Source organism: Chiloscyllium plagiosum, unplaced genomic scaffold (assembly GCF_037043375.1).
Source record: "Chiloscyllium plagiosum isolate Xiang-an unplaced genomic scaffold, Cpla_swu_hap1 HiC_scaffold_17, whole genome shotgun sequence".
In the NCBI taxonomy this organism is placed as follows: domain Eukaryota; kingdom Metazoa; phylum Chordata; class Chondrichthyes; order Orectolobiformes; family Hemiscylliidae; genus Chiloscyllium; species Chiloscyllium plagiosum.
In genome coordinates, this window is record NW_028270155.1 from 54,474,217 (window position 1) to 54,495,570 (window position 21,354).

Sequence of the window (21,354 nt, forward strand, 5' to 3'; positions counted from 1 at the left end):
AGTCTATATGCTGTGACTAAATAAATGTTGAGATATGGAAAAATTATTACTCATAACAATTTGGAAAAAAGGTTTTCCAAATATCTTCATCCAGTGTTGTTCACCTTTAATGTAATCGATCCAGGAGAACAGCAGCTTCAGTATAAACAAACACTGGCTATGTGCAACCTCCACTACAAATCCAGAGATATTACCTGCATTATCTTAAACAGCTAAGCCAGTCATTTATTTCATTGTTATTTATGCAGTTTCGCTGTGCTCAACCTGGCTGCCTCATTTCCCAGATGAAAAACGTGACAACACTGCAAAAGTATTTCACTGGCTGTGAAACGTTTTGCGATGTCTTAACTATGAAAAGCGCAACAGAAATGCAGTTCCACTGCTAGGTGACTATGCTTACCAACAGCTTACTTTATCATCAAGAGCATCGCATCATAGAACCACCTTTTTCTCCTCATTATAAGTATCTCCCACATGTTTCCTTGCACACAAAAGAAAACTGACCAAACATACCCCGTTTCCCTGCACATGGCCAAGTGGCCAATCCAGTTCAGTGCTTAGCGAGTGGTGCATTGTCAGAAGTACCAGTTTCTGATGACATGTTAAATCAAGGTCCCTCCTGCTATCTTGGCTGGGTGTAAAATATCCCAGCACACTATCCAAAGAAAAGCAGAAGTACTTGCCCAAAGACCTAGTCAATATTTATCCCAATAGTAAAGTACAAATCAGATTTACTGGTCATTACTGCACTGCTGTTTATGACAGCTCACAAATTAACAGTTGCTTTTTCTTCAAAACAACTGAGACTACTTTTCAGAAGTACTTAATTAGTTGCCACATTGTGACATTCAGATAATGAGAAAATCATTCTGTGAATACAAGGCATTTATCTTACTCACAATGTCCTTCCACATCCTCTTTGAAGATATTGATTCAAAGCAGGAACACTGGCTGGTTGACTTCCATTACCTGGGGGTTCCCATTGATCAGAAAGTGAATTGGACTCGCCTTAATTAATGCTATGGCTACAACAAGAGATCAGAGGCTAGGGGCTCTGCAGCGAGTAACTCACCTTCTGACTCCCCAAAGCCTGTTCACTATCTGCAAGGTATAAGTTAAGCACGTGATGGAATACTCCCTACTTGCCTGGATAAATGCAAGTCTAAAAGCACGTGAGTCGCTCTACACAATCCAGGACAAAGCAGCCCCGTTTGACTGGCATCCCATCTAACATTCAACACTCATTTGCCCACCAACCATGCACATTTGTAGCAGCGAGCACCATCTACAAGGTACACTGGTAACTCACCAAGGCTCCTTCCAAACCCATGGCGTCCAGCACCCTGAAGGTCAATGCATTACCACCTGTCAGCTTTCCATCATGTCTTACACCATCCTGGCCTACAACCGTATTGCTGTTCTTTTATTGTTGTTGGAACAAAATCCTGACGATCCCTCCATAACAGCACTGTGGGTTTACTCACACCCCAAGGACTCAAGAAAGAACCTCACCACCACCTTCTCAAGAGCAACTTAAGAATAGGCAACAAAAATGACAGCCCAGCCAGCCATCCTCACATCCCGTAAATAAACTGAGAAAGAATGCTGCTGCATGTCTGAAGTCAGATAATGAAGTCAGCTAACGAAGCTAATGAAGGACACAGATCAACTTGAAATCAAGTAGGACATAGTTTCACGTTGCAGTGCCCTGAACAAATTAGCCATTTGTCAGCTCCTATATTACATATCTTTGAAGTTATAATTTGAAATTTTCATTTAGTGTTAGACAGTTTTAAAAACTGAACATTATTCTTCCAGCAATTAAAATCCTGATATTGCCTTTTTGAAACATACAGAAGTTCATAGTCTGAAGTTAGTTTGCGCACAGGATTGCATCACAGCACACAGTCCAAAAGATCACCTCGCTGCAGTCTAGAACATTACAGTGACAATCCAGTTGTGTCCTGATATTCCTGCTTCCACGTGCCAGAATCTGACAGTACTGGCAGTGATTCAGGCCAGGATGGAGTTTTGGTATAGCTATTCAATTAGACCTGCTCCTTTCCCAAGGCACAGCAAATATTTCCTTTTCAAACATTCCAATTCCCTTTTGGAAGTTGCTCGTGAATCTGCTTCCACCCATCCCTTCACGCACTGAATTCAGATCATAACAACTTGCTGTCTAAGAGAATTCTCATCTCCTACGCTACCTTTTTCTTAAAACTCACTCAGTAGGTTATCAGGTTTCATGTGGTAATGCAAAGTGAAATATTTACTAATTCACAAGTATTATGATGTTTTTGTTTTAAACTCATTCATGGCACATGGACACCTCAAGCTGGACCAGCAGTTTTTTTTCCAATCCCTAACTGCCTTGCTAGGGTCATTTCAAAGGGTAGTTAAGAAGACCACACTGCTGTGAATCTGGAGGCACACGTAGGCCAGACTAGGTAGGGACAATAAAATCCCTTCTCTGAAAGGACATTAGTAAACCAGATGGGGTTTTATTACAATCGACAATAACTTCTTGGTCATCATTAGGCTAGCTTTCCATTCCAGATTTTAAAAATTGAATTGAAATTTCACCATCTACCATGTTGGGATTCAAATCCATGTCCTTAGATCATTCTTGATTACTAGTCCAGTGACATTACCACTACACACTGCCTCCCCAGCAAATAAAGTTTATTAAGAGCTTATCTAATATTGGAACAGACAGACTATCTGAACTGAACAATTCCTATTCAATTCCTGTTGCTGTTTTTGTATAAAATAAACCCCTGTATGATTACTTGCAACTGCATTTTATCCATTTTCCCCCAAAGGTATTTGTTTCTGTCAGCGAATTTTCATAAAACACTAGAGACCTAACAAAATACTAGGGAGTCCTAACCATGGTCACCGACACTAACTTATACTCTCAGTGTCGGTGAAACAAGTCACACTGGTACACAGCAATTTGCCAGCACTGCACTTCCATGCAGTCTCGCAAAAGGTATCGTTTTCACGGCAGAGATGCTGAGTCATTACTCAGAGACAACAAACACCATCAGCAAAAACTGGGTTTTAACTCAAATCAGCACTCAGTTTATTGAATTTCATTTGATTTCAGTTTCAGTAAGATGCACCAATCTAAACACCAACGAGTGAAATCGAAGGAACCACTCGAATCTGAGGAATCAGATTCTGTCCCCTTTGGCACTGTATAATCACTGGGAGCACCCCATTTAGGTACTGCCACAACCCTGTTACACAGCGCACACCGACCACACTGTTCCATGTTAAACTCAGCACAGACGAGATCCCAAACATTAATAAAACATCTGATTCGGCCCTTGTACTGACACAGCCTGAAAACAGTAAAGTGAAACCATCCAAGTGGTCATTTTGATCTATTTACTGTAATTATAGCTTAGGTTCATAGCATCTGGGATTGCAGCATATGACGTGCACATTCCAAGCTATGGACCTAAGTTTTAGTCTATTAAATAACAGGAAGGTAATTTCATGTTGGGCCCAGACAAGTTTCTTTCCACTAGTGTGACTGTATTTTAAGCTGTTGAACTGGAGGTAATCATGTCTAGCACCACTGAGAAGAACAAGGGCAGCATGGATAGCACAACCTGCAAGTACCCCTTCAAGTCACTCACTATACTGACCTTGGAAAGAAGCCCCTGTTCCTTCCTCCTTGCCCAGTAAAACAAGCTGAAATTCTCCAATTAACAGCATCATGAGTCCATCTTTACCACTGGACTGCAGCAATTCTCAGAAGACAACTCATCACCGCCTTCTCAAGGGCAACAAAGGATCAACAATAAGTGTTGACCTTTCCAGTGACACCCAGATCCCAAAATACATTGCTTAAACACCAGGACTCCAATAGGTAACCTTCAAACCAGGGTATGGAGCCGATGTGACGCCCTGATGGAAATGAATGATGAAAAATCTCTCTGTATGGCTTGTCCCACAGTCCTGGATTTGCACATTTTCCCCTCACCTTGTCACTGTGTTCTAACAAAACAGACTGTGTCCAAAGACACAGAGGGGTAGAGGGATACTGGGAATATGTCAGGGAAACGATGGACAGTATTCAAGGGAAAAGTTGCTGGTGAAAGTCGCTCTGTTCTGTTGTTGGGGGTGGAGGAGGGGAGAGGGATGAAGAGGTGGCAATGATGGTCAAACAGCAGAAAAGCCACACTCAGAACATCAACAGACAGACAATCTGTATTCTAGTGTCGTCCGTTTGTAAACAAACGAACAAGATTTAACCAATTCCTCCAATTCAGAAAAAAAAGCTTCCCCAGTAAATGCTACACTTAGCAGCTTGAAAAATTACACGGAAAAAAAAATCTAAATCTGGATTCTTTTACAGTTGCAAAGTACAGGGTAAAGTACACAAGGAAATAAATGCCCACTCTCCCCTGCCCGTCCACCGGTCCAGGGGCATGGGTCTGTTCTAGGAGGAGAGGGGAATGGCCGTGCCCAGAGCTCCAGCTAACAGCAGGAGGTAGCTGGCTAGGGGGCCCGGCCTGCACACTCTCCCACAGGCGGCCACAGCAATGTACAGGCTCGGTGTCCATTCAAAATAAACCAGCTCCTACTAACAACCGCCACACACAGCACCGCACTCTCACCCGAGTGAGAGCTTTTACAAACAGGCAGCGAGGCTGCAGCTCAGCGCCGGGGATAGGGACTGGCTGAAATGGGCACAGCTACTCACGGGCACAGACATCTCCCCGACTGCACTCCGCTCCGCTCCGGGCGATCCGAAAAGGGACGCGGCGCCGATCAGTTTCCGTGCAGTTTCCTCCCGGCGTTGGGAAAGCGGCGAGGGAGAAGGGCTGCCCGGTTTTCCGGAAGGCGATCAGGTGGATCCCATACTCTCTCTCTCTCTGGCGCCGAGGATCGTCAGCCTCCGAGCAACTTGCAGCTTTTGTTTGCTTTGGAGCGCTCTGTGATTGTCAGCTCAGTGACAGCGGCTGCTCAGCTCCCCCTCCCTTCCTCCTGTCACTCTGTCTCTGTCTGTATGTGTGTGTCTCCCTCTCCCCTAACCCTGGGCTCCTGCCGTCCAGCCCCTGAGCTGCAGCCTAACTTCCACACAGTGTCTGTCTGTCTGACTCCTTGACGTGATGTCCAGACCCCAGACCCCAGACCCCAGACTCCAGACAGCCCTAGCGCCGGCACCCCTTCTCCTTCTCTCTCCTTTCTTTTTTACTTTCTTTCTTTCCTTCTCTCTCTCTCTTTCCTCTTTCCCTTCCTCCCCTCAATCGGCTGCAATGACGAAATCAGCAACTTCACCTTAAAGGCACCGCCAGCCGTGCAGAGCGCAGGCGCTGGGACACCGACTCAATCCAGAGGGCAAAGAGTTCCTATTAAAGGGACCCTTACACCCCCAGCTTCTCCAAGGGGCAGGGGTCCCGAATACCCCGCGCTGCCGCGAGGCTCAGTGACAGCAGCCCGCACTCTCTCGGCTTCCATCAGCTCTGGGCAAAAAGTCTACCCATCAACAGAAAGCCTCGGCTGGTTGGAGTGCCCCTCCAGGTGAGTTCAGTGCACAGAGTTACACGTCGGCAACACAGAGAGCCGACACAGAGTGCTGGCTGAAGCTTAGTCTTCTTCCCAAAACCTTGTGATGAAGCAGTGCAACCACACTGCTCTCCTCCACAGCCTGGCCCACCCTGTCCACAGGAGCGCTTCGGGTTGGTCAGGTTATCTCGGAGGAAGTGGGGGGAAATCTCAGAACCAAATGCTGGACCTACCTACCACTTCACATTGACTATTTAATAACATGCGGGTTAACGGTCTCCTGGAATTCGATACAATTTCCCGATTCAAACATGTCATTCCTTTGTCTGCTACAGAGATGATTCTCCCAACTTGTGTGTCATTGGAATTAATGTGGCTCCATCCTGGTTTACTATCTCCACGCCGCCACCAAAGTTTCATTCTTTTTAAAGGTGTTTACCTCAGTGTTAGGTCTGTGAATTTCAGTAGATAATAAAATGGAAATAAAGACAGTAAATAGGACGTGTTATTCCAAGCTGATTAATGATTATTTTACAGAAATCAGTTTGTTCATGAACACAATTGTAAAAAGTTCAGTAAGTTTTGATGGTGTGTGACTTGGGTGGAAACTTGCATGTGCTTGTGTTCACATGCACTCCTATCCTGTGTACCTTTAGGTGGTGTCCTTGGGTGTCTTCAAGGCAGAGATTGATAAATTCTTGGTCTCTCAGGGAATTAAAGGCTATAGGGAGAGTGCCGGTAAGTGGAATTGAAACACTCATCAGCCATGATTAAATGGTAGAGTGAACTCGATGGGCCGAATGGCCTTCCATTCCTTTGTCTTATGGTAGAGGAAAGATTCTGTTGGAGGAGCCTCGGTGAGTTACTGCAGTTTGTATACCCTGCTGTCACTGTGCAGGGCAGGTGAAGGGAGTGAATATTGGAGCTGGTGAATAGGTACCAATGAAGCAGGCTGCTTTGGCCTGGATGGTGTCAGGTTTCTTGAGTACTGTTGAAGCTACACTCACCCAGGCAGGTGGGGAGTATTCCATCACACTCCTGACTTGAGCCTAGTAGATGGTGCACAGGTTTTGGGAAGATACTGTAGATGGTGAGTAATTTAACACAGAAAATATAATTTCTAACCTGCTCTTGTAGTCACAGTATTTATCTGGACAGTTCAGTTCAGTTTCTGGTCAATGATAACCCCACAGATGTTGATAGTGGGGGATTCAGCAATGGTAATACCATTGAATATCAAGAAGCAATGTTCTGTCTTCATGGAAATGCTCATTGGTTTGTACTTAGTTGGTGCAAATATTCCTTGCCACATTTAGTCCAAGACTGTATGTTGTCTAAGTCTTGCTACACATGGACACAGACTGCTTCAGTATCTGGGGAGTTGCGAATGGTCCTGAACATTGTGCAATCATCAGCAAACATCCAGCTTCCGACATAATGTTGGAGGGAAGGTCACTGATGAAGCAACTAAAAATGGTGGGGCCTTGAACACTACCCAGAAGAATTCTTGCGGAGATTTTCTAAGGTTAAGATGCTCATTTGGACACCAAGTCCAGACGTGATTGGCCAAATGACCTCCTATATTTATATATATATGTGTGTGTGTGTGTGTGTGTTTGTGCATTTACTGCCATTGATTTCTAATTGCTGGGTGTCTTCCTGCTTAATTTTTTTTAACTCTCTGCACTTTGCTCGTTTTCTATTTTGATGCATCCCACGGATATTGTCCACGTCTCACCCGCTAGAGTTCCTAATCTCACCAGCTCAACCAATTTCCTATTGGTCTCTGACTCTTCTGCTCATTTTCTTGTTTGCTGCCCCAATAATTGTCCATACTGTTTGCCAATCCTTCTGCTCTACAGGTAATCCTACTATTAAAGGAAGAATCACATTTATGTAAAGGCTTGCATATCCTTATGACACCTCAAAGCACTTGACAACCCACAGAACACTTCTAAGGTATAGTCATTGTTGCAATACAGGAAATATAGCAGCCAATTTTCAGGCAGCAATCAGCCACAATCAACAATGAAATAAATGAGTTTGAGAAACCATACATTAAGTAGCCCAATATGCAAAACTTGCCAACACATTATTAAACCACATATTATATGGAAAGTGCCATAACATTGAGAAGAACAAAGAACTATGAGTCCACAGTTCTCGAAGCCCTCCAACTTATTTTTCTTGCTTTCTTATTTTTCTTGCTTTTTGTCTAGGTTTCTTATCGGCTAATCAATAAAGATTAATTGATCAAAAGTATGATTAGATTAGATTAGATTAGATTAGATTACTTACAGTGTGGAAACATGCCCTTCGGCCCAAATAGTCCACAACGACCTGCCGAAGCGCAACCCACCCATACCCCTACATTTACCCCTTACCTAACACTACGGGGAATTTAGCATGGCCAATTCACCTGACCTGCACATCTTTGGACTGTGGGAGGAAACCGGAGCACCCGGAGGAAACCCACGCAAACACGGGGAAAATGTGCAAACTCCACACAGTCAGTCGCTTAAGGCGGGAATTATCATTGTGTCATGTAACTACTCAGAGGGTATAAGGTGAACTAGTTAGACTATGGGCCTTATCATCAAACAATTCCTTTGCTCCTTAAAGAGATGCGAAATAGGGGCAGATAAAAGGGAACTAGAAATAAATGATTAAATCAGGGCAAGCTTAAGAATAAGAAACTAATACAGATAAGGATCAAAATAAACTACTAAACACACCTTGGCTAAGTCTTCCTGGTCCGCCTATGTGATAAATATTCATTCTGAGATCATTTGGCATCAATATCATTTGTAAGTTAATATATTTGAATCTAACTTGGAGGAAGGTAGTCAACCTCATGATGCACAGCAGTGTTTTGATCTTGTAGTCTATAATTACATTTGCACCTGTATATCAATGCATTCTAGCCACTGTCCTGACAGATATTAAACCACATCAGTGGAAACAATGAGAACATGGAATTAAGTGGTTCTGCAATTTTCTGGATTTACTGCAATAGACAGTTTCCTGTATTCCAGGTACTTCCTGGCAAGTGATGTGGTCTTTGGAACTCAATATTTGTGCCCTTGCCCTCTCATTCTGTCACACGGCTGGGATGATAGTTTCGTAGTGTAGCATCCTGTGAGAAACCTTGCAAGATTTTACACCCACTGCATGCAGTGAAATTTGTTGCTCAGGCATTGCAATCATCCATTAAAAAGGGAAATAAGAAATCATTTGTCCCATGTGTAACAAAACTTCATTGTCTTTAAAGGGCAGACATTTGTGAATGATATAGACCCATTTGTGACAAATCCCTTAATCACTAACAGCAAAGTTAAAAGTCTAACCATTAACACTTGTAACAGTTATAAGAGAAACATGTTAAAAGCTCACACACAAGTTTTAAGGATTGAAAACATGTTACAAAGTGCTCAAGCATTTCAAGAGTTTTTAGCCCACCATCAGAAGCTTTTGTGTTTAAAGCTTGAAACACAAGCTTTCACAAGCCCTGTTACCTTATTAACTGTATGGAACATTCCATGTTTAATTCTCCTCACACTGATTTCACAGGACTCTCTTCAAGTATTAAGCTAGACATGGAATAAGTGTGCAGTGACTTTCTGTGCTGATCACCTCAAGCCTCACTGTGACATTGTAACCATTCTGAAACAGTTTGGAATCCAATTTCAACAATGGCCAATAAATAAGAACAGATCATGCAGCCCCAGGTGAAAATGTGATCACCCATCCACCATTCATTGGAAGAACACTTGCATTACACTTATAGGTCCTCATATGGCTTTATATAATAATGTAGTGTACAATATATGCCAGATTTTTCAGTAAAGGCAAAGTTGGCATAGTCTTACTCACCCATAGGGCTGCTCTCTTGTTAAACAAAGATGACTGGTGGCAGTTTAATCTCAGGGTCAGACAAGGGAAGAGGTGGAGAAGGAGAGTCCGTCATGGTAGCCTCAGTCGGTGCAGGAATTGAACCTACACTGTTGGTATCACTCTGTATTGCAAATCAGCCATCTACCCAACTGATTTTCCAGGCCATTAACTAAAAAAGAGCTGACAGCCAATATAACAAGGAATACATATCAGGTTACAATGTAGTTAGCTGGTATAATGAACACTGCATGAGAAACTTGGCATTTGTGTCACAATGAAATGTGTATTGATGGGCATTTAATACTGAACAGTAATCAACTTTATTTTCTTTATTCCAATCATATAACTGCAAATATAGAGAGAAAAAAAGACTTGCATCAAAATAGTGCCATGGAATATTTTGCATTCACCTCAGAGAACAAATAGGATCTTAGGGTTTAATGTCTCATCCAAATGATGGCACCTCTGACACAACAGGACAGAACTGAAGCATCAGCTAGATCTTGTTTTCCTGTGGGCCCTGAATACACAACATACTGACTCAGAGATGAGAGCACTGTCACTGAACTGACAGATATCAAGTCCGAGTAAGACAAGCCATTTCATGGTGTGTATTTTCTCTTTGACTATACAGGTTACAGTTTAAAATTGTTAATTATGAAAGTTTTTACTTATTTATTTATTGTATTGTTAGATAGACACCCCATTATAAAAAATAGCAGTACATGATTTGCATCCCACTTATTGGGCTGGACTATAAATCATTGATAACAAAAGCATTGGTAGTGTCCCTACCTCTAAGCCAGTCAGCCTGGGTTCAAGTCCCACCTGTTCCAGAGGTGTGTTACAACACTTTTGATCAGACTGATTCAAGAATATCTAAGTGATCTTTGACTTGCAAATCCAATATAATTCATTTCCCAGAAATATTCTGCTAATACGTGAGAAAAGCAATTGTAATCTAGTCTTATGGCTTCTTTGTCTAGCACAGACCCTTGGGATCAACGATGACTTGTTTCCACACTGGTTCAACGAGTTCAGAGGTAGCTGATAAATCCAGTGTGCTATCTGCAATCTCAGGAGGTACTGGCAGGGTCAGTAGATGAGATGTTTGAGGGTGGGTTTTGTGCTCCCTTCAGTTTGTTGTGTTCGCCTTTGCACCATTACTGATGAAGTTTCTCATTATGTTTGGTGCTACCCTGCATCGAATCCCCCCTATTGTGGCGGGGGGGGTGGGGGGGGGGGAATCCCATGAATCAGCAAGGATGTTTCACTTCTGCAGGGATGCCCTAAAACATTCCCATTGTTCTCCTGCGATGGCTGAGCTCTGTATAGTGTAGTGTTTTGGGAGTGTGGTGTCAGACATACAAATCCCATGTCCCACACAGTCGAGCTGGTTTTGATTGATTCACACCTCAATGCCAGGCATGTTGGCTTGGGGGTGGGCAATGCTGTTGGATGACCTTTCTTGCCTCTGGCTTTAGAGGATCTTATGAAGGCACCTTTGCTGACATTTCCCCAGTGTTATATCTGTGTAACTCAGTCTCTCCTCACTGACTAACACTGTCATCTGAGGAATCAATCAAGTGAAGTGTCATGGTATGCCCTCTAAGACAACGATATGGTTCCTTGGTTATAGAGCTGGGAACTGTAAACCCACATCCTAGCACGTCTCCCGGGATTTCACTGAGGTTACATGTGTCATGGAAATTGGGGATGGCTGCAATTACCAAAGGAGTTTCCTGAGGTTTACTTGCCTGCGTCATGGGCTGTTTCAAAATGAAATCATGCCTCATTTACCCCCAGAGGACAATTTCATTTCTATCCCAACAGACTTCTGGGAGTAACCTGATGCCATGATCAGTTCTACCAGCATTTGGCCTGGGTTTGCAGCTCCTCAGGAGACCAGCATGTTTTTGGATACAGTCAGATATGAGCTAACTGTGAATGAACACCTTTCTGGTTCTTTCTGAAATGGCAAATTGCAAGTCAAAAAGTACCACTGCACATTACAAGGTAGAACCCCTGCACCATTTGTTTCCATCACTCTGCTCCCAGTTGTCCATGGTGAAAACAGGGAAGAAATTGCTTCCTGCAGCAGATAAGGCATCAGGCACTTGCTTAGAATGGGTTTGGTTCTTTGTCACATTGTCAATCCATTGTCAGCCATCAGCGAATTGGTTTCTATTCACTCATAGGATGTGGGTGTCACTGACTGGGACAGCAATTAATGTGTATCCTGAGGTGTTCTTGAAAAGATGGTAGTGAATTGCCTTCTTGAATCACTGCAATCCATCAGTTCTTTTTTGATGAAAACAAAATAGTGTGGACACTGAAAATTGGATATGAGAACAAAAAGTGCAGAGGAACCTGGTCTAGCCATTTGAGAGGATAGTTGACAGACTACCACACTGCTAAGGACCTGAAGTCACATGTAGGTCAGACCAGGTGAGGATGGCAGGTTTCCTTCCCTAAAGGGAACAAGATGGGTTTTCATGATGACAGTTCCATAGTTATCATTGGTCTTTGATTCCAGATTTTTTATTGCATTCAAGTTCCATCTTCTGCCATGGTGGGATTCAAATGCAAGTCCCAAGGACGTTACTTAGGTTTCCAGATTACTAGTCCGATGACAATACCACCACACCATTATTTCCTTTCTTACAGGCACATATGTCTCTGTGTGGTGTTATGAGGATGTACTGTACCTTTAAAAGAGTTAAAAGCTGGTAGAGCTATCTGACAGCACCAAGTGTTCTCAATAAGGTAACAATGTAACACTTGGTCGAAAGCTAGATTAGCTGGTTGCCTGGAAACGACAAAACAGATTCAAATTAGGCTAATCAGTTTTAAAAAATACTCTGAAAAATACCAAACTCCAATCCAGTTTGAATTGAGTCTATTGACAATCTTTAAAAGCCAATGACACAATTCGATGCTTTGGAGTATAAGATCGAGGAAAATTGAACGGTTGAGAGGAGAACTGCCCAGCTACCAGCATGTAACAAGACTGCCTGAAAAGTAGCTCTCTTAAAAGTACCTTTATCAATCAATAACCTGTGAAGCAGAATCCCTAAGAGGAAGAAGACACAGGAAGATCCAAATAGAAGAACTGAAAGCTGCCTTGTTCTGAGATAAGAAGTTTTGTTTTGTAAATCTTAATTCGGAGTTTTATTGGACTAGTATTGTAGAATGGCAAGGTAAAACATAGGTATGGGGTAGGACTTGTAAATAGTTGTTAGTTAATTATTCTCTGTCATACTTTAAGAATTAAAGTTGTTAATTTTTATTTTAACTAGTTCTTGGCCTATTGAATTTTCACAGATTACTGCACAGGATAAACCTTTTCTGTGTTGCTGGTTTTAAATTAGGTAGGAGAGTTTGCGCTGTGTCGTAACAGAGGGGGCAGGTGGTGTAGAGCTCATGCACATAAGGAATTCAGATCTATGTTCCCTCTTCTGTCTCTCTTCTGCATGGGAAGCAACTTTCAAAGCCAGGAGTCAATGTATTGGCATGCCTGCACCCTTGGAGCAGCAGCATGGCTGCCAGTTTGGGGAATGTTGGTTCCCATGCAGGACTCACTATAATATGACTGCAAACGCTGGAGTTTGGGTGTGGGTGAAAAGTGATTCTTGCGCAAAGAATCCTACCCATCCTCAGTGAAAGCAGCAAGAAAACAGGACTGGTTTAGAAGTGGAGTGAAAATTATACATGTGTAAAGAATCATCATCTCAGTCCCTTGTACCTTAGGATGAGTAGATAGATGATGAATAGATATAAAGAAACTTAGAAAATGATCAGATGTCTGAATTATGCCATAAGAACAATGTTAACATGTTAAAATTAAGCTCAGATATGGTAAAAAGCAGAGACTTCTTGTGTCCAAAAAGAACTATCCTTTAGTATTGGATAATCTTCGAATGTTATGATGAACTGTCCTGCTGAAAATACTTGTGATGTGGCCAATCAGTGAGGTCATGCACTGCTGATCTCTACCTGACAGATAAGGTCAACCTGTTGGAAAACCCAGGCTTCAAAATTGAGGATTACACATAATGAATGGTCTTTTGGTTGACATCCAGAGAGTTGCTGATAGAATGGTAGGGAATAGAGCACAGCAGTGACTATGGTACAGGACTTACAACTGAGTGGCTTTGAGATCAAATGCTACACTAACAAATGGTGACACTGAATTCCGAAACTGGGTGGTACAAGGAACTAAACAATGTTGAAAGCTTTGTACTGTTGTTAAAAACCCAACTGGTCTACTCATGACCTTTTGAGAGAGGAAGTCATTGGCTCCAGCCCTCTGGGACTGCAGTGCTTTACACTATTCCACTCTTAATGCCCGTTGGAGCAAGCCACTGAATTGAAAAACAATTGACAGTGGATTTCCTTTGAAAGAAAATGATGAGCTACCACCAGCTTCCCAGAATTCAAGAAAAGTATTGGCTATGGCCTTGCCAGTTTTGGCTGCCTCCTAGGGAAAAAATGTCAAAAATGTACAGCAGGGAGCCATTGCTTCTATGGGAGAAACACTAGATTAAAAATAAAATTAAGTAAGACCAATGATTGAAGGATTTGTAAAGCAATCTTTGTTCATGGTTTTAGTTTAATTTCTGGTGGTGTTGTACCCTGCCTATTGAACTTTAGCCAGGAACGCAAATACTGAAACAAAGTCAATATTACTGGGTATAATTAAGCTGAGTGCCAAGTTTGTTAAGGGCCAGTGCAGGATTTCTTTTTATATACTAAATCATTCTGTTTACATAAACAAAGAGTCAACGCAACCACAGCCTAGTCTAACCCATTGGGTTCAGCCTTTAAATAAGTCCCATGTTCAACTGCTTTAATATAATTGAAACCTGGTGGATCAGAATGAGTGGAAGTAAGGATGCAATTCAAACAAAACAAAACAAAATCATGATTTCAGTAACTGGGATTTATTTAAAAATATCTGGTGCTGGTTATCTCTCCTGGCTGGATTTATACTGATAGTTGCCCTTGGTGACAGGTGTACATTATCAATAGCACGAAGTGCTCTGGCAGGATCCAAGACTCAACCTTTCATTGATCCTGAAAGTGGTAATTACTGGGGCAGAAAATGCAGGCCTTTATCTATCAACTGTGAGCAAGACAATACGATATTCAGAGTCTAGGTTTTCACCATCGCACTGTCCTGCAGGATCCCTGGCACAGAGAACCCTTAAAACACTAAACATGAAAGAGCAATGAATATGCAAACAGGAGTGGGTGGGTGTGTTATTTAGATTGGAAATGATATAGTAATTTCTTTATTCACTAACACTGCTAATGGCCTTGTCTCCCTGAATCTTCACTGGAGTGTAAAACTACTGGACAGTGAGCGGCAGCCGCATATCGAGTTAATGGATACATCACGGTTTCTTTGTCTGGGAGAAAATATTGCTGCAGAAAATTTCAAATTGATTCGATTAAATTGTTGCAAAGTCTTGCATGTATGTAGGCCACTGTATGACACAGTTGTGACCCAGAATTAATAAATAATTCTGCCGCGCATTTCCTATTCTTTTACCCGTAGCAACGTGTAACATTATCTGTCACATCCGTTAGTAGCAATTCTGTCATCCTACCACTGCTATGACTGCTGAAATCTCATTTAAACTTCTGTACTGCTAAATGGGTTGTCAATCAATAAATACTGCTAGTGCTGAAAATACATCGCTGTGAGACTTGTATCAGAAAGTATGGTTAACAAAAAAAATCTCAGAATGGGAACATGCAACTACAGTTCCCAATGGGAGAATCTTCAGGTCAGTGTAGGAATCACTGAGTGAAAGTAAGGTCAGGTTGCTTCTAACCATTCTTTCAGTGAACAAGTTCTGAGCCAAGGCATTTGTTCCCAATCTCAGCAGGGAACAATCATGATCCAGGATAGATATATAAAGCTCAAGCATTTAAAGACCTGCTCACAGATCATCACCTGTCCCTGCCTGCAGTGCCCCCACTGGTACGGGATGAGTTGCTGTCAAATTAAAAGCAGAATTTGGCTGGTGTAGTGGCTCAGGTGTTAGCACTACTACCTCACAACAGTAGGGATCTGGGTTCAATTTCACCCTTGTGTCATTGTCTGTCTATATGGAGTTTGCATGTTCTTCCTGTGCCCTCCCTGGGTTTCCATTGGGAACTCAGACTTCCTCCCACAGTCCAGAGATATGAAGGTTGGGTGGATTGGCCATGCTAAACTGTCCTATAGTGTCACTGGCATATTCAGGTTAGGTGGATTAGCCATGGGAAATGTTGGATTATAGGGATACAGTGGGATGTCTGGGTGGGATTGTGGGCAGTCTGGGAGGGATGCTGTTTGGATGGTCAGTGTGGATTCAATAGGCTCTTTCCATATTGTAGGGGGATTCTATAATATAAAATTTGGAGTTGAAGGCTATGTTTTCTCTATGCAAAGTTTTCTTTTTATCCACCCTCCCTCCACCACCTTTGTATGTGAAAGTAAATCATGTTGGTTGTCTAATTTTTCATTTTCACTTTCAAGAAACCTGATATTCAACAAAAAAGTTGCTGGAAAAGCTCAGCAGGTCTGGAAGCATCTGTGAAGAGAAATAAGAGTTAACATTTCGGGTCCAGTGACCCTTACTCAGAACTGGGGAAGGGTCACTGGATCCAAAACATTAACACTATGGGCAATTTAGCATGGCCAATTCACCTGGCCTGCACACCTTTGTAAGGAAACCAGAGCACACCCACACAGACACAGGGAGAATGTGCAAACTCCACACAGAGAGTCACCCAAGGCTGGAATCAAACCTGGGATCCTGGTGCTGTGAGGCAGCAGTGCTAACCACTGAGCCACCATGCCACTCACAAAAGCAACCACTATGCATCTACACTATGTATAGAACACAAAACAGGTTAGCTCCAATGTATCTTTCACTGAAATTGAATGTAGTATTGAAGTGTCCCATTGGATCAGCCATGAGCCCATTTTATTTGAACTTCTTGTTAATCTGCTGCCTCATTGCCCCATTATATTCCTCATCTTTAGAAGGACGTTTCAAGCCTTGTGTCTGCTTATGGTTGCTATCACTATCACCATGACAGTAGACAGAAAGAGCACTTCTTCTAGCTGGGAGGGGCTTGTAACTGTTTTGTCCTTCTCTAACATGGAATGATCTATTGGTGAGTGGGCCTCTAGTTCAATGAGGAAGATTTTATTACACAAGGCCTTTCAGTACCAAAGGATGCCCCAAAGCGTTTTGCAGCCAATGAGTTACTTTGAAGTCGGTCACTGTTAAAGGAATCATGGCAACAAAGCAAATTTTCTATTAATCTAAAAATAAGCAACCTAATCCAGCACACCCTTAATGTCCTGAAGCTTTGATATTAGGGCATTGATACTTAACCTGAAAATTCAATGCTTTACAAAATTATCAGCAATAGTTGGCAGATCTTGATTCTTTCACAAAAAGTAAAGAACAAGGACAAAGTCACATGCAGCATTTTTCTTTTGATGTATGCATTAGTCTGTGTGATCTGTTTTATTTAACTGCGTGTATTAGTGAAAAGTAGGCTATCTCCTTTGAGATTCCATTCACTTGATTCCATTCAGTATGAAGAAAGTGCACCCTAAAGAGGAAAAAGAGTAAATCCAAGATTCCAAATACAAAAGTTCAAAGAACCTCTCCCCCAAATTTTCTTTTAATTCATCCAGGGTTACATTTAGCGAACCACAACTTGCTTCAATAGACCCAGACAAGAAAGAATCACTATCCATTGGTTCTGTTGGAAGACTTATAGGTTTGAAATTGGATTCAGAGGCACATTTGTTTCTTGGGTACTGTTAATGCCGATGGGAATTCAAACAACATCCACACTTCAGTTGCTGCTCATTATTTCAGCCAAAGTTTCAGGAAGAATCCAGTGCTGGTTAATGATAATGTCAGTAACCGTCACTGATTGGGGAGGGGGCCATGACCTAGTGGTGTTATCACTAAACAATCAATCCAGACACCCAGGTAGTGTTCTGGGGATTTGGGTTTAAATCCTGACAAGGCAGATGGTGGAATTTGAATTCAATAAAAAATCTGGAATGAAGTGTATAATGATGACCATTGCTGTTTGTTGGAAAAACCCATCTGGTTCTTTAATGTTCACTAACAAAACTGCCATTCTTACCTGGTCTAACCTACATGCTAGTCCAGACTCACAGCAATGTGGTTGACTCCTAACTGCCCTACGGGATATCCCAGTGATACCATCATCCCATGAATGAATACAAAAAAAAACATGTCATTTTGAGCTTCATCCTCCAGCTCTCTCATAACCTCCCACTGCCAGGCACATGTAAAGCAACCATACTATTGGTTGATTTCTTCTGCTCTTCACAATGATTCTTCATGGTTCTGCTGCTTGCTGTAGTTGTTTCAAAAGTGTAATGGTGGAAGGTGCGGAACAATATTGTTGCTGACTTTCACATGTCAGCACAAGTTAGTTAAGACCATAAGACCATAAGACATAGGAGCGGAAGTAAGGCCATTTGGCCCATCGAGTCCACTCTGCCATTCAATCATGGCTGATGGGCATTTCAACTCCACTTACCCGCATTCTCCCCGTAGCCCTTAATTCCTTGTGACATCAAGAATTTATCAATTTCTGCCTTGAAGACATTTAGCGTCCCAGCCTCCACTGCACTCTGTGGCAATGAATTCCACAGGCCCACCACTCTCTGGCTGAATAAATGTCTCCGCATTTCTGTTCTGAATTTACCCCCTCTAATTCTAAGGCTGTGTCCACGGGTCCTAGTCTCCTCGCCTAACGGAAACAATTTCCTAGCGTCCACCCTCTCCAAGCCATGTATTATCTTGCAGGTTCTATTAGATCTCCCCTTAATCTTCTAAACTCCAATGAATACAATCCCAGGATCCTCAGCCGTTCCTCGTATGTTAGACCTACCATTCCAGGGATCATCCGTGTGAATCTCCGCTGGACACGCTCCAGTGCCAGTATGTCCTTCCTGAGGTGTGGGGACCAAACTGGACACAGTACTCCAAATGGGGCCTAACCAGAGCTTTATAAAGTCTCAGTAGCACAACAGTGCTTTTATATTCTAACCCCCTTGAGATAATTGACAACATTGCATTCACTTTCTTAATCACGGACTCAACCTGCATGTTTACTTTTAGAGAATCCTCAACTAGTACTCCCAGATCCCTCTGTACTTTGGCTTTACGAATTTTCTCACCGTTTAGAAAGTAATCCATGCTTCTATTCTTTTTCCCAAAGTGCAAGACTTCACATTTGCTCACATTGAATTGAATCAACCATTTCCTGGACCACTCCTCCAAACTGTCTAGATCCTTCTGCAGCCTCCCCACTTCCTCAGTACTACCTGCCTGTCCACCTAACTTTGTATCATCGGCAAACTTCGCTAGAATGCCCCCAGTCCCTTCATCCAGATCATTAATATATAACGTGAACAGCTGCGGCCCCAACACTGAACCCTGCAGGACACCACTTGTCACCGGCTGCCATTCCGAAAAAGAACCTTTTATCCCAACTCTCTGCCTCCTGTCAGACAGCCAATCCTCTATCCATACCAGTAGCTCACCTCGAACACCATGGGCCCTCACCTTGCTCAGCAGCCTCCCATGTGGCACCTTATCAAAGGCCTTTTGGAAGTCTAGGCAGACCACATCCACTGGGTTTCCCCGGTCTAACCTACTTGTCACCTCTTCAAAGAACTCCAACAGGTTTGTCAGGCATGACCTCCCCTTACTAAATCCATGTTGACTTGTTCTAATCGGACCCTGCTCTTCCAAGAATTTAGAAGCCTCATCCTTAATGATGGATTCTAGAATTTTACCAACAACCGAGGTTAGGCTAATTGGCCTATAATTTCCATCTTTTGCCTTGATCCTTTCTTGAACAAGGGGGTTACAATCTTCCAATCATCTGGGACTTTCCCGGACTCCAGTGACTTTTGAAAGATCTCAACCAACGCCTCCGCTATTTCCTCAGCCACCTCCCTCAGAACTCTAGGATGTAACCCATCAGAGCCAGGAGATTTATCAATTTTAAGACCTTTTAGCTTTTCTAGCACTTTCTCTTTTGTAATGGCAACCATACTCAACTCAGCCCCCTGACTCCCTTTAATTGTTGGGATATTACTCATGTCTTCCACTGTGAAGACTGACGCAAAGTACTTATTAAGTTCTCCTACTATTTCCTTATCTCCCATCACTAGGCTTCCAGCATCAGTTTGAAGTGGCCCAATGCCTACTCTTGCCTGTCGTTTGTTTCTTATGTATTGAAAGAAACTTTTACTATCATTTCTAATATTACTGGCTAGCCTACCTTCATATTTGATCCTCTCCTTCCTTATTTCTCTCTTTGTTATCCTCTGTTTGTTTTTGTAGCCTTCCCAATCTTCTGATTTCCCAGTTCTCTTGGCCACTTTATAGGCTCTATCTTTTTCTTTGATAGATTTCCTGACTTCCTTTGTCAGCCATGGCTGTCTAAGCCCTCCCCGGATAATCTTTCTCTTCTTGGGCGTTGTTCCCAGGCGTGGGAGTGACATCAGGCCTCTCACTGGGGATCAGGATTGGTTGGAGAAATGAGCAGGGGCTAAGGAGAGCTGCTAGAAGAGGGTGAGGAACAGGTAAAGGGCACTCACCAACAGGCCATACATACACAGGGTATTCAGAGAACAATGCTCCTACTTGGATTTTAGCAACAACCAATGTTTCAGATGTTTCACTTCACTGAAGTCATTACTGAAATCTGCCATGAATGCAGCTTCTGAGCAGGACAAATGACTGTGAAACTGATCATTGGCATGAACTGTTATCTATCTCGTTAATTTTGGGCTGCCACTATAGTGCAGTATTGACACCATGTTGCAGTTTGTCGTCTACTATTACATAAGGGAGGTTAATAAGGCTCTCTATTAAAAGAGATTCACTTGATGCTTTCTTTCCAGAGGCTGGCAGGTAGAGAGAAAACAAGCTGTTGCAAAGTTTATAAAATCACATGGTACAGGAAGCCATTACTGATCACACACACTGTTTGGGGGACTACATGTTAACTCTGTCCTATAGCAGAACTGAAAAGAAATCCACGCCCTGTAATGTCCAGCTGGTCTGACCATGGGCAGTAAATCATGCAGTTCTGCCCCATATTTTGACATAAACCTTGATATCCTTATTCTGTGACAGCCACTGTGCTGTTTGCATTTGAAACATCACAGTGAGGAGAAAGTGAGGTCTGCAGATGCTGGAGATCAAAGTTGAAACTTTATTGCTGGAACAGCACAGCAGGTCAGGCAGCATCCAGGGAACAGGAGATTCGACGTTTCGGGCACAGGCCCTTCTTCAGGAATGAGCAGAGAGTGTTCAGCAGGAGAAGATAAAAGGTAGGGAGGAGGGACTTGGAGGAGGGGCGTTGGAAATGTGATAGGTGGAAAGAGGTCAAGGTGAGAGTGATAGGTCGGAGTAGGATGGAGGCGGAGAGGTCAAGAAGAAGACTGCAGGTCAGGAAGGCGGTGCCGGGCTGGAGGGATTCGGCTGAGACAAGGTGGGGGGGAGGGGGGATGAAGAAACTGGTGAAGTCCAAGTTCATCCCCTGTGAAACATCACAGTGAACCAAGTGTAGATACTGAGCAATGAGGGTTATAAGTAGTTGATAAGTCCAGTGCCTGGCCCCTGCACATGTTTATTGAATGAAGGCTGTCCTGTTCCATCACGTGATAGCTGTGATGGCCTGCACCAGCCTAGAAGAGCCTGACTGAGCAAGTTGCAATATTTTCAATGGAAATGTTGCACAGCATCGCCACCATGACAAGGAGCTCTGTATGTCACATGTGAAGCTGAGCAGGGAGGAGGAGGATGTGGAAGAGAAGCAAACAGTAGAGGAGGAAAAGAAAGGGAGGGGCAATCTAGACAG

At 42.9% G+C, this 21,354-nt stretch overlaps 1 protein-coding gene across 1 annotated transcript in view; it reads right to left on the reverse strand.

The window, feature by feature from the left end:
• bcar1 (BCAR1 scaffold protein, Cas family member) overlaps window positions 1-5,145 on the reverse strand; it is a 250,499-nt gene extending 245,354 nt beyond the window's left edge. The window contains exon 1 of the mRNA XM_043707042.2: window positions 4,721-5,145. Within this exon, the coding sequence (XP_043562977.2) occupies window positions 4,721-4,732 (12 nt within the window). The 5' untranslated portion in view covers window positions 4,733-5,145. The remainder of the gene's footprint in view (window positions 1-4,720) is intronic.
• Between the last annotated feature and the right edge of the window lie 16,209 nt (window positions 5,146-21,354).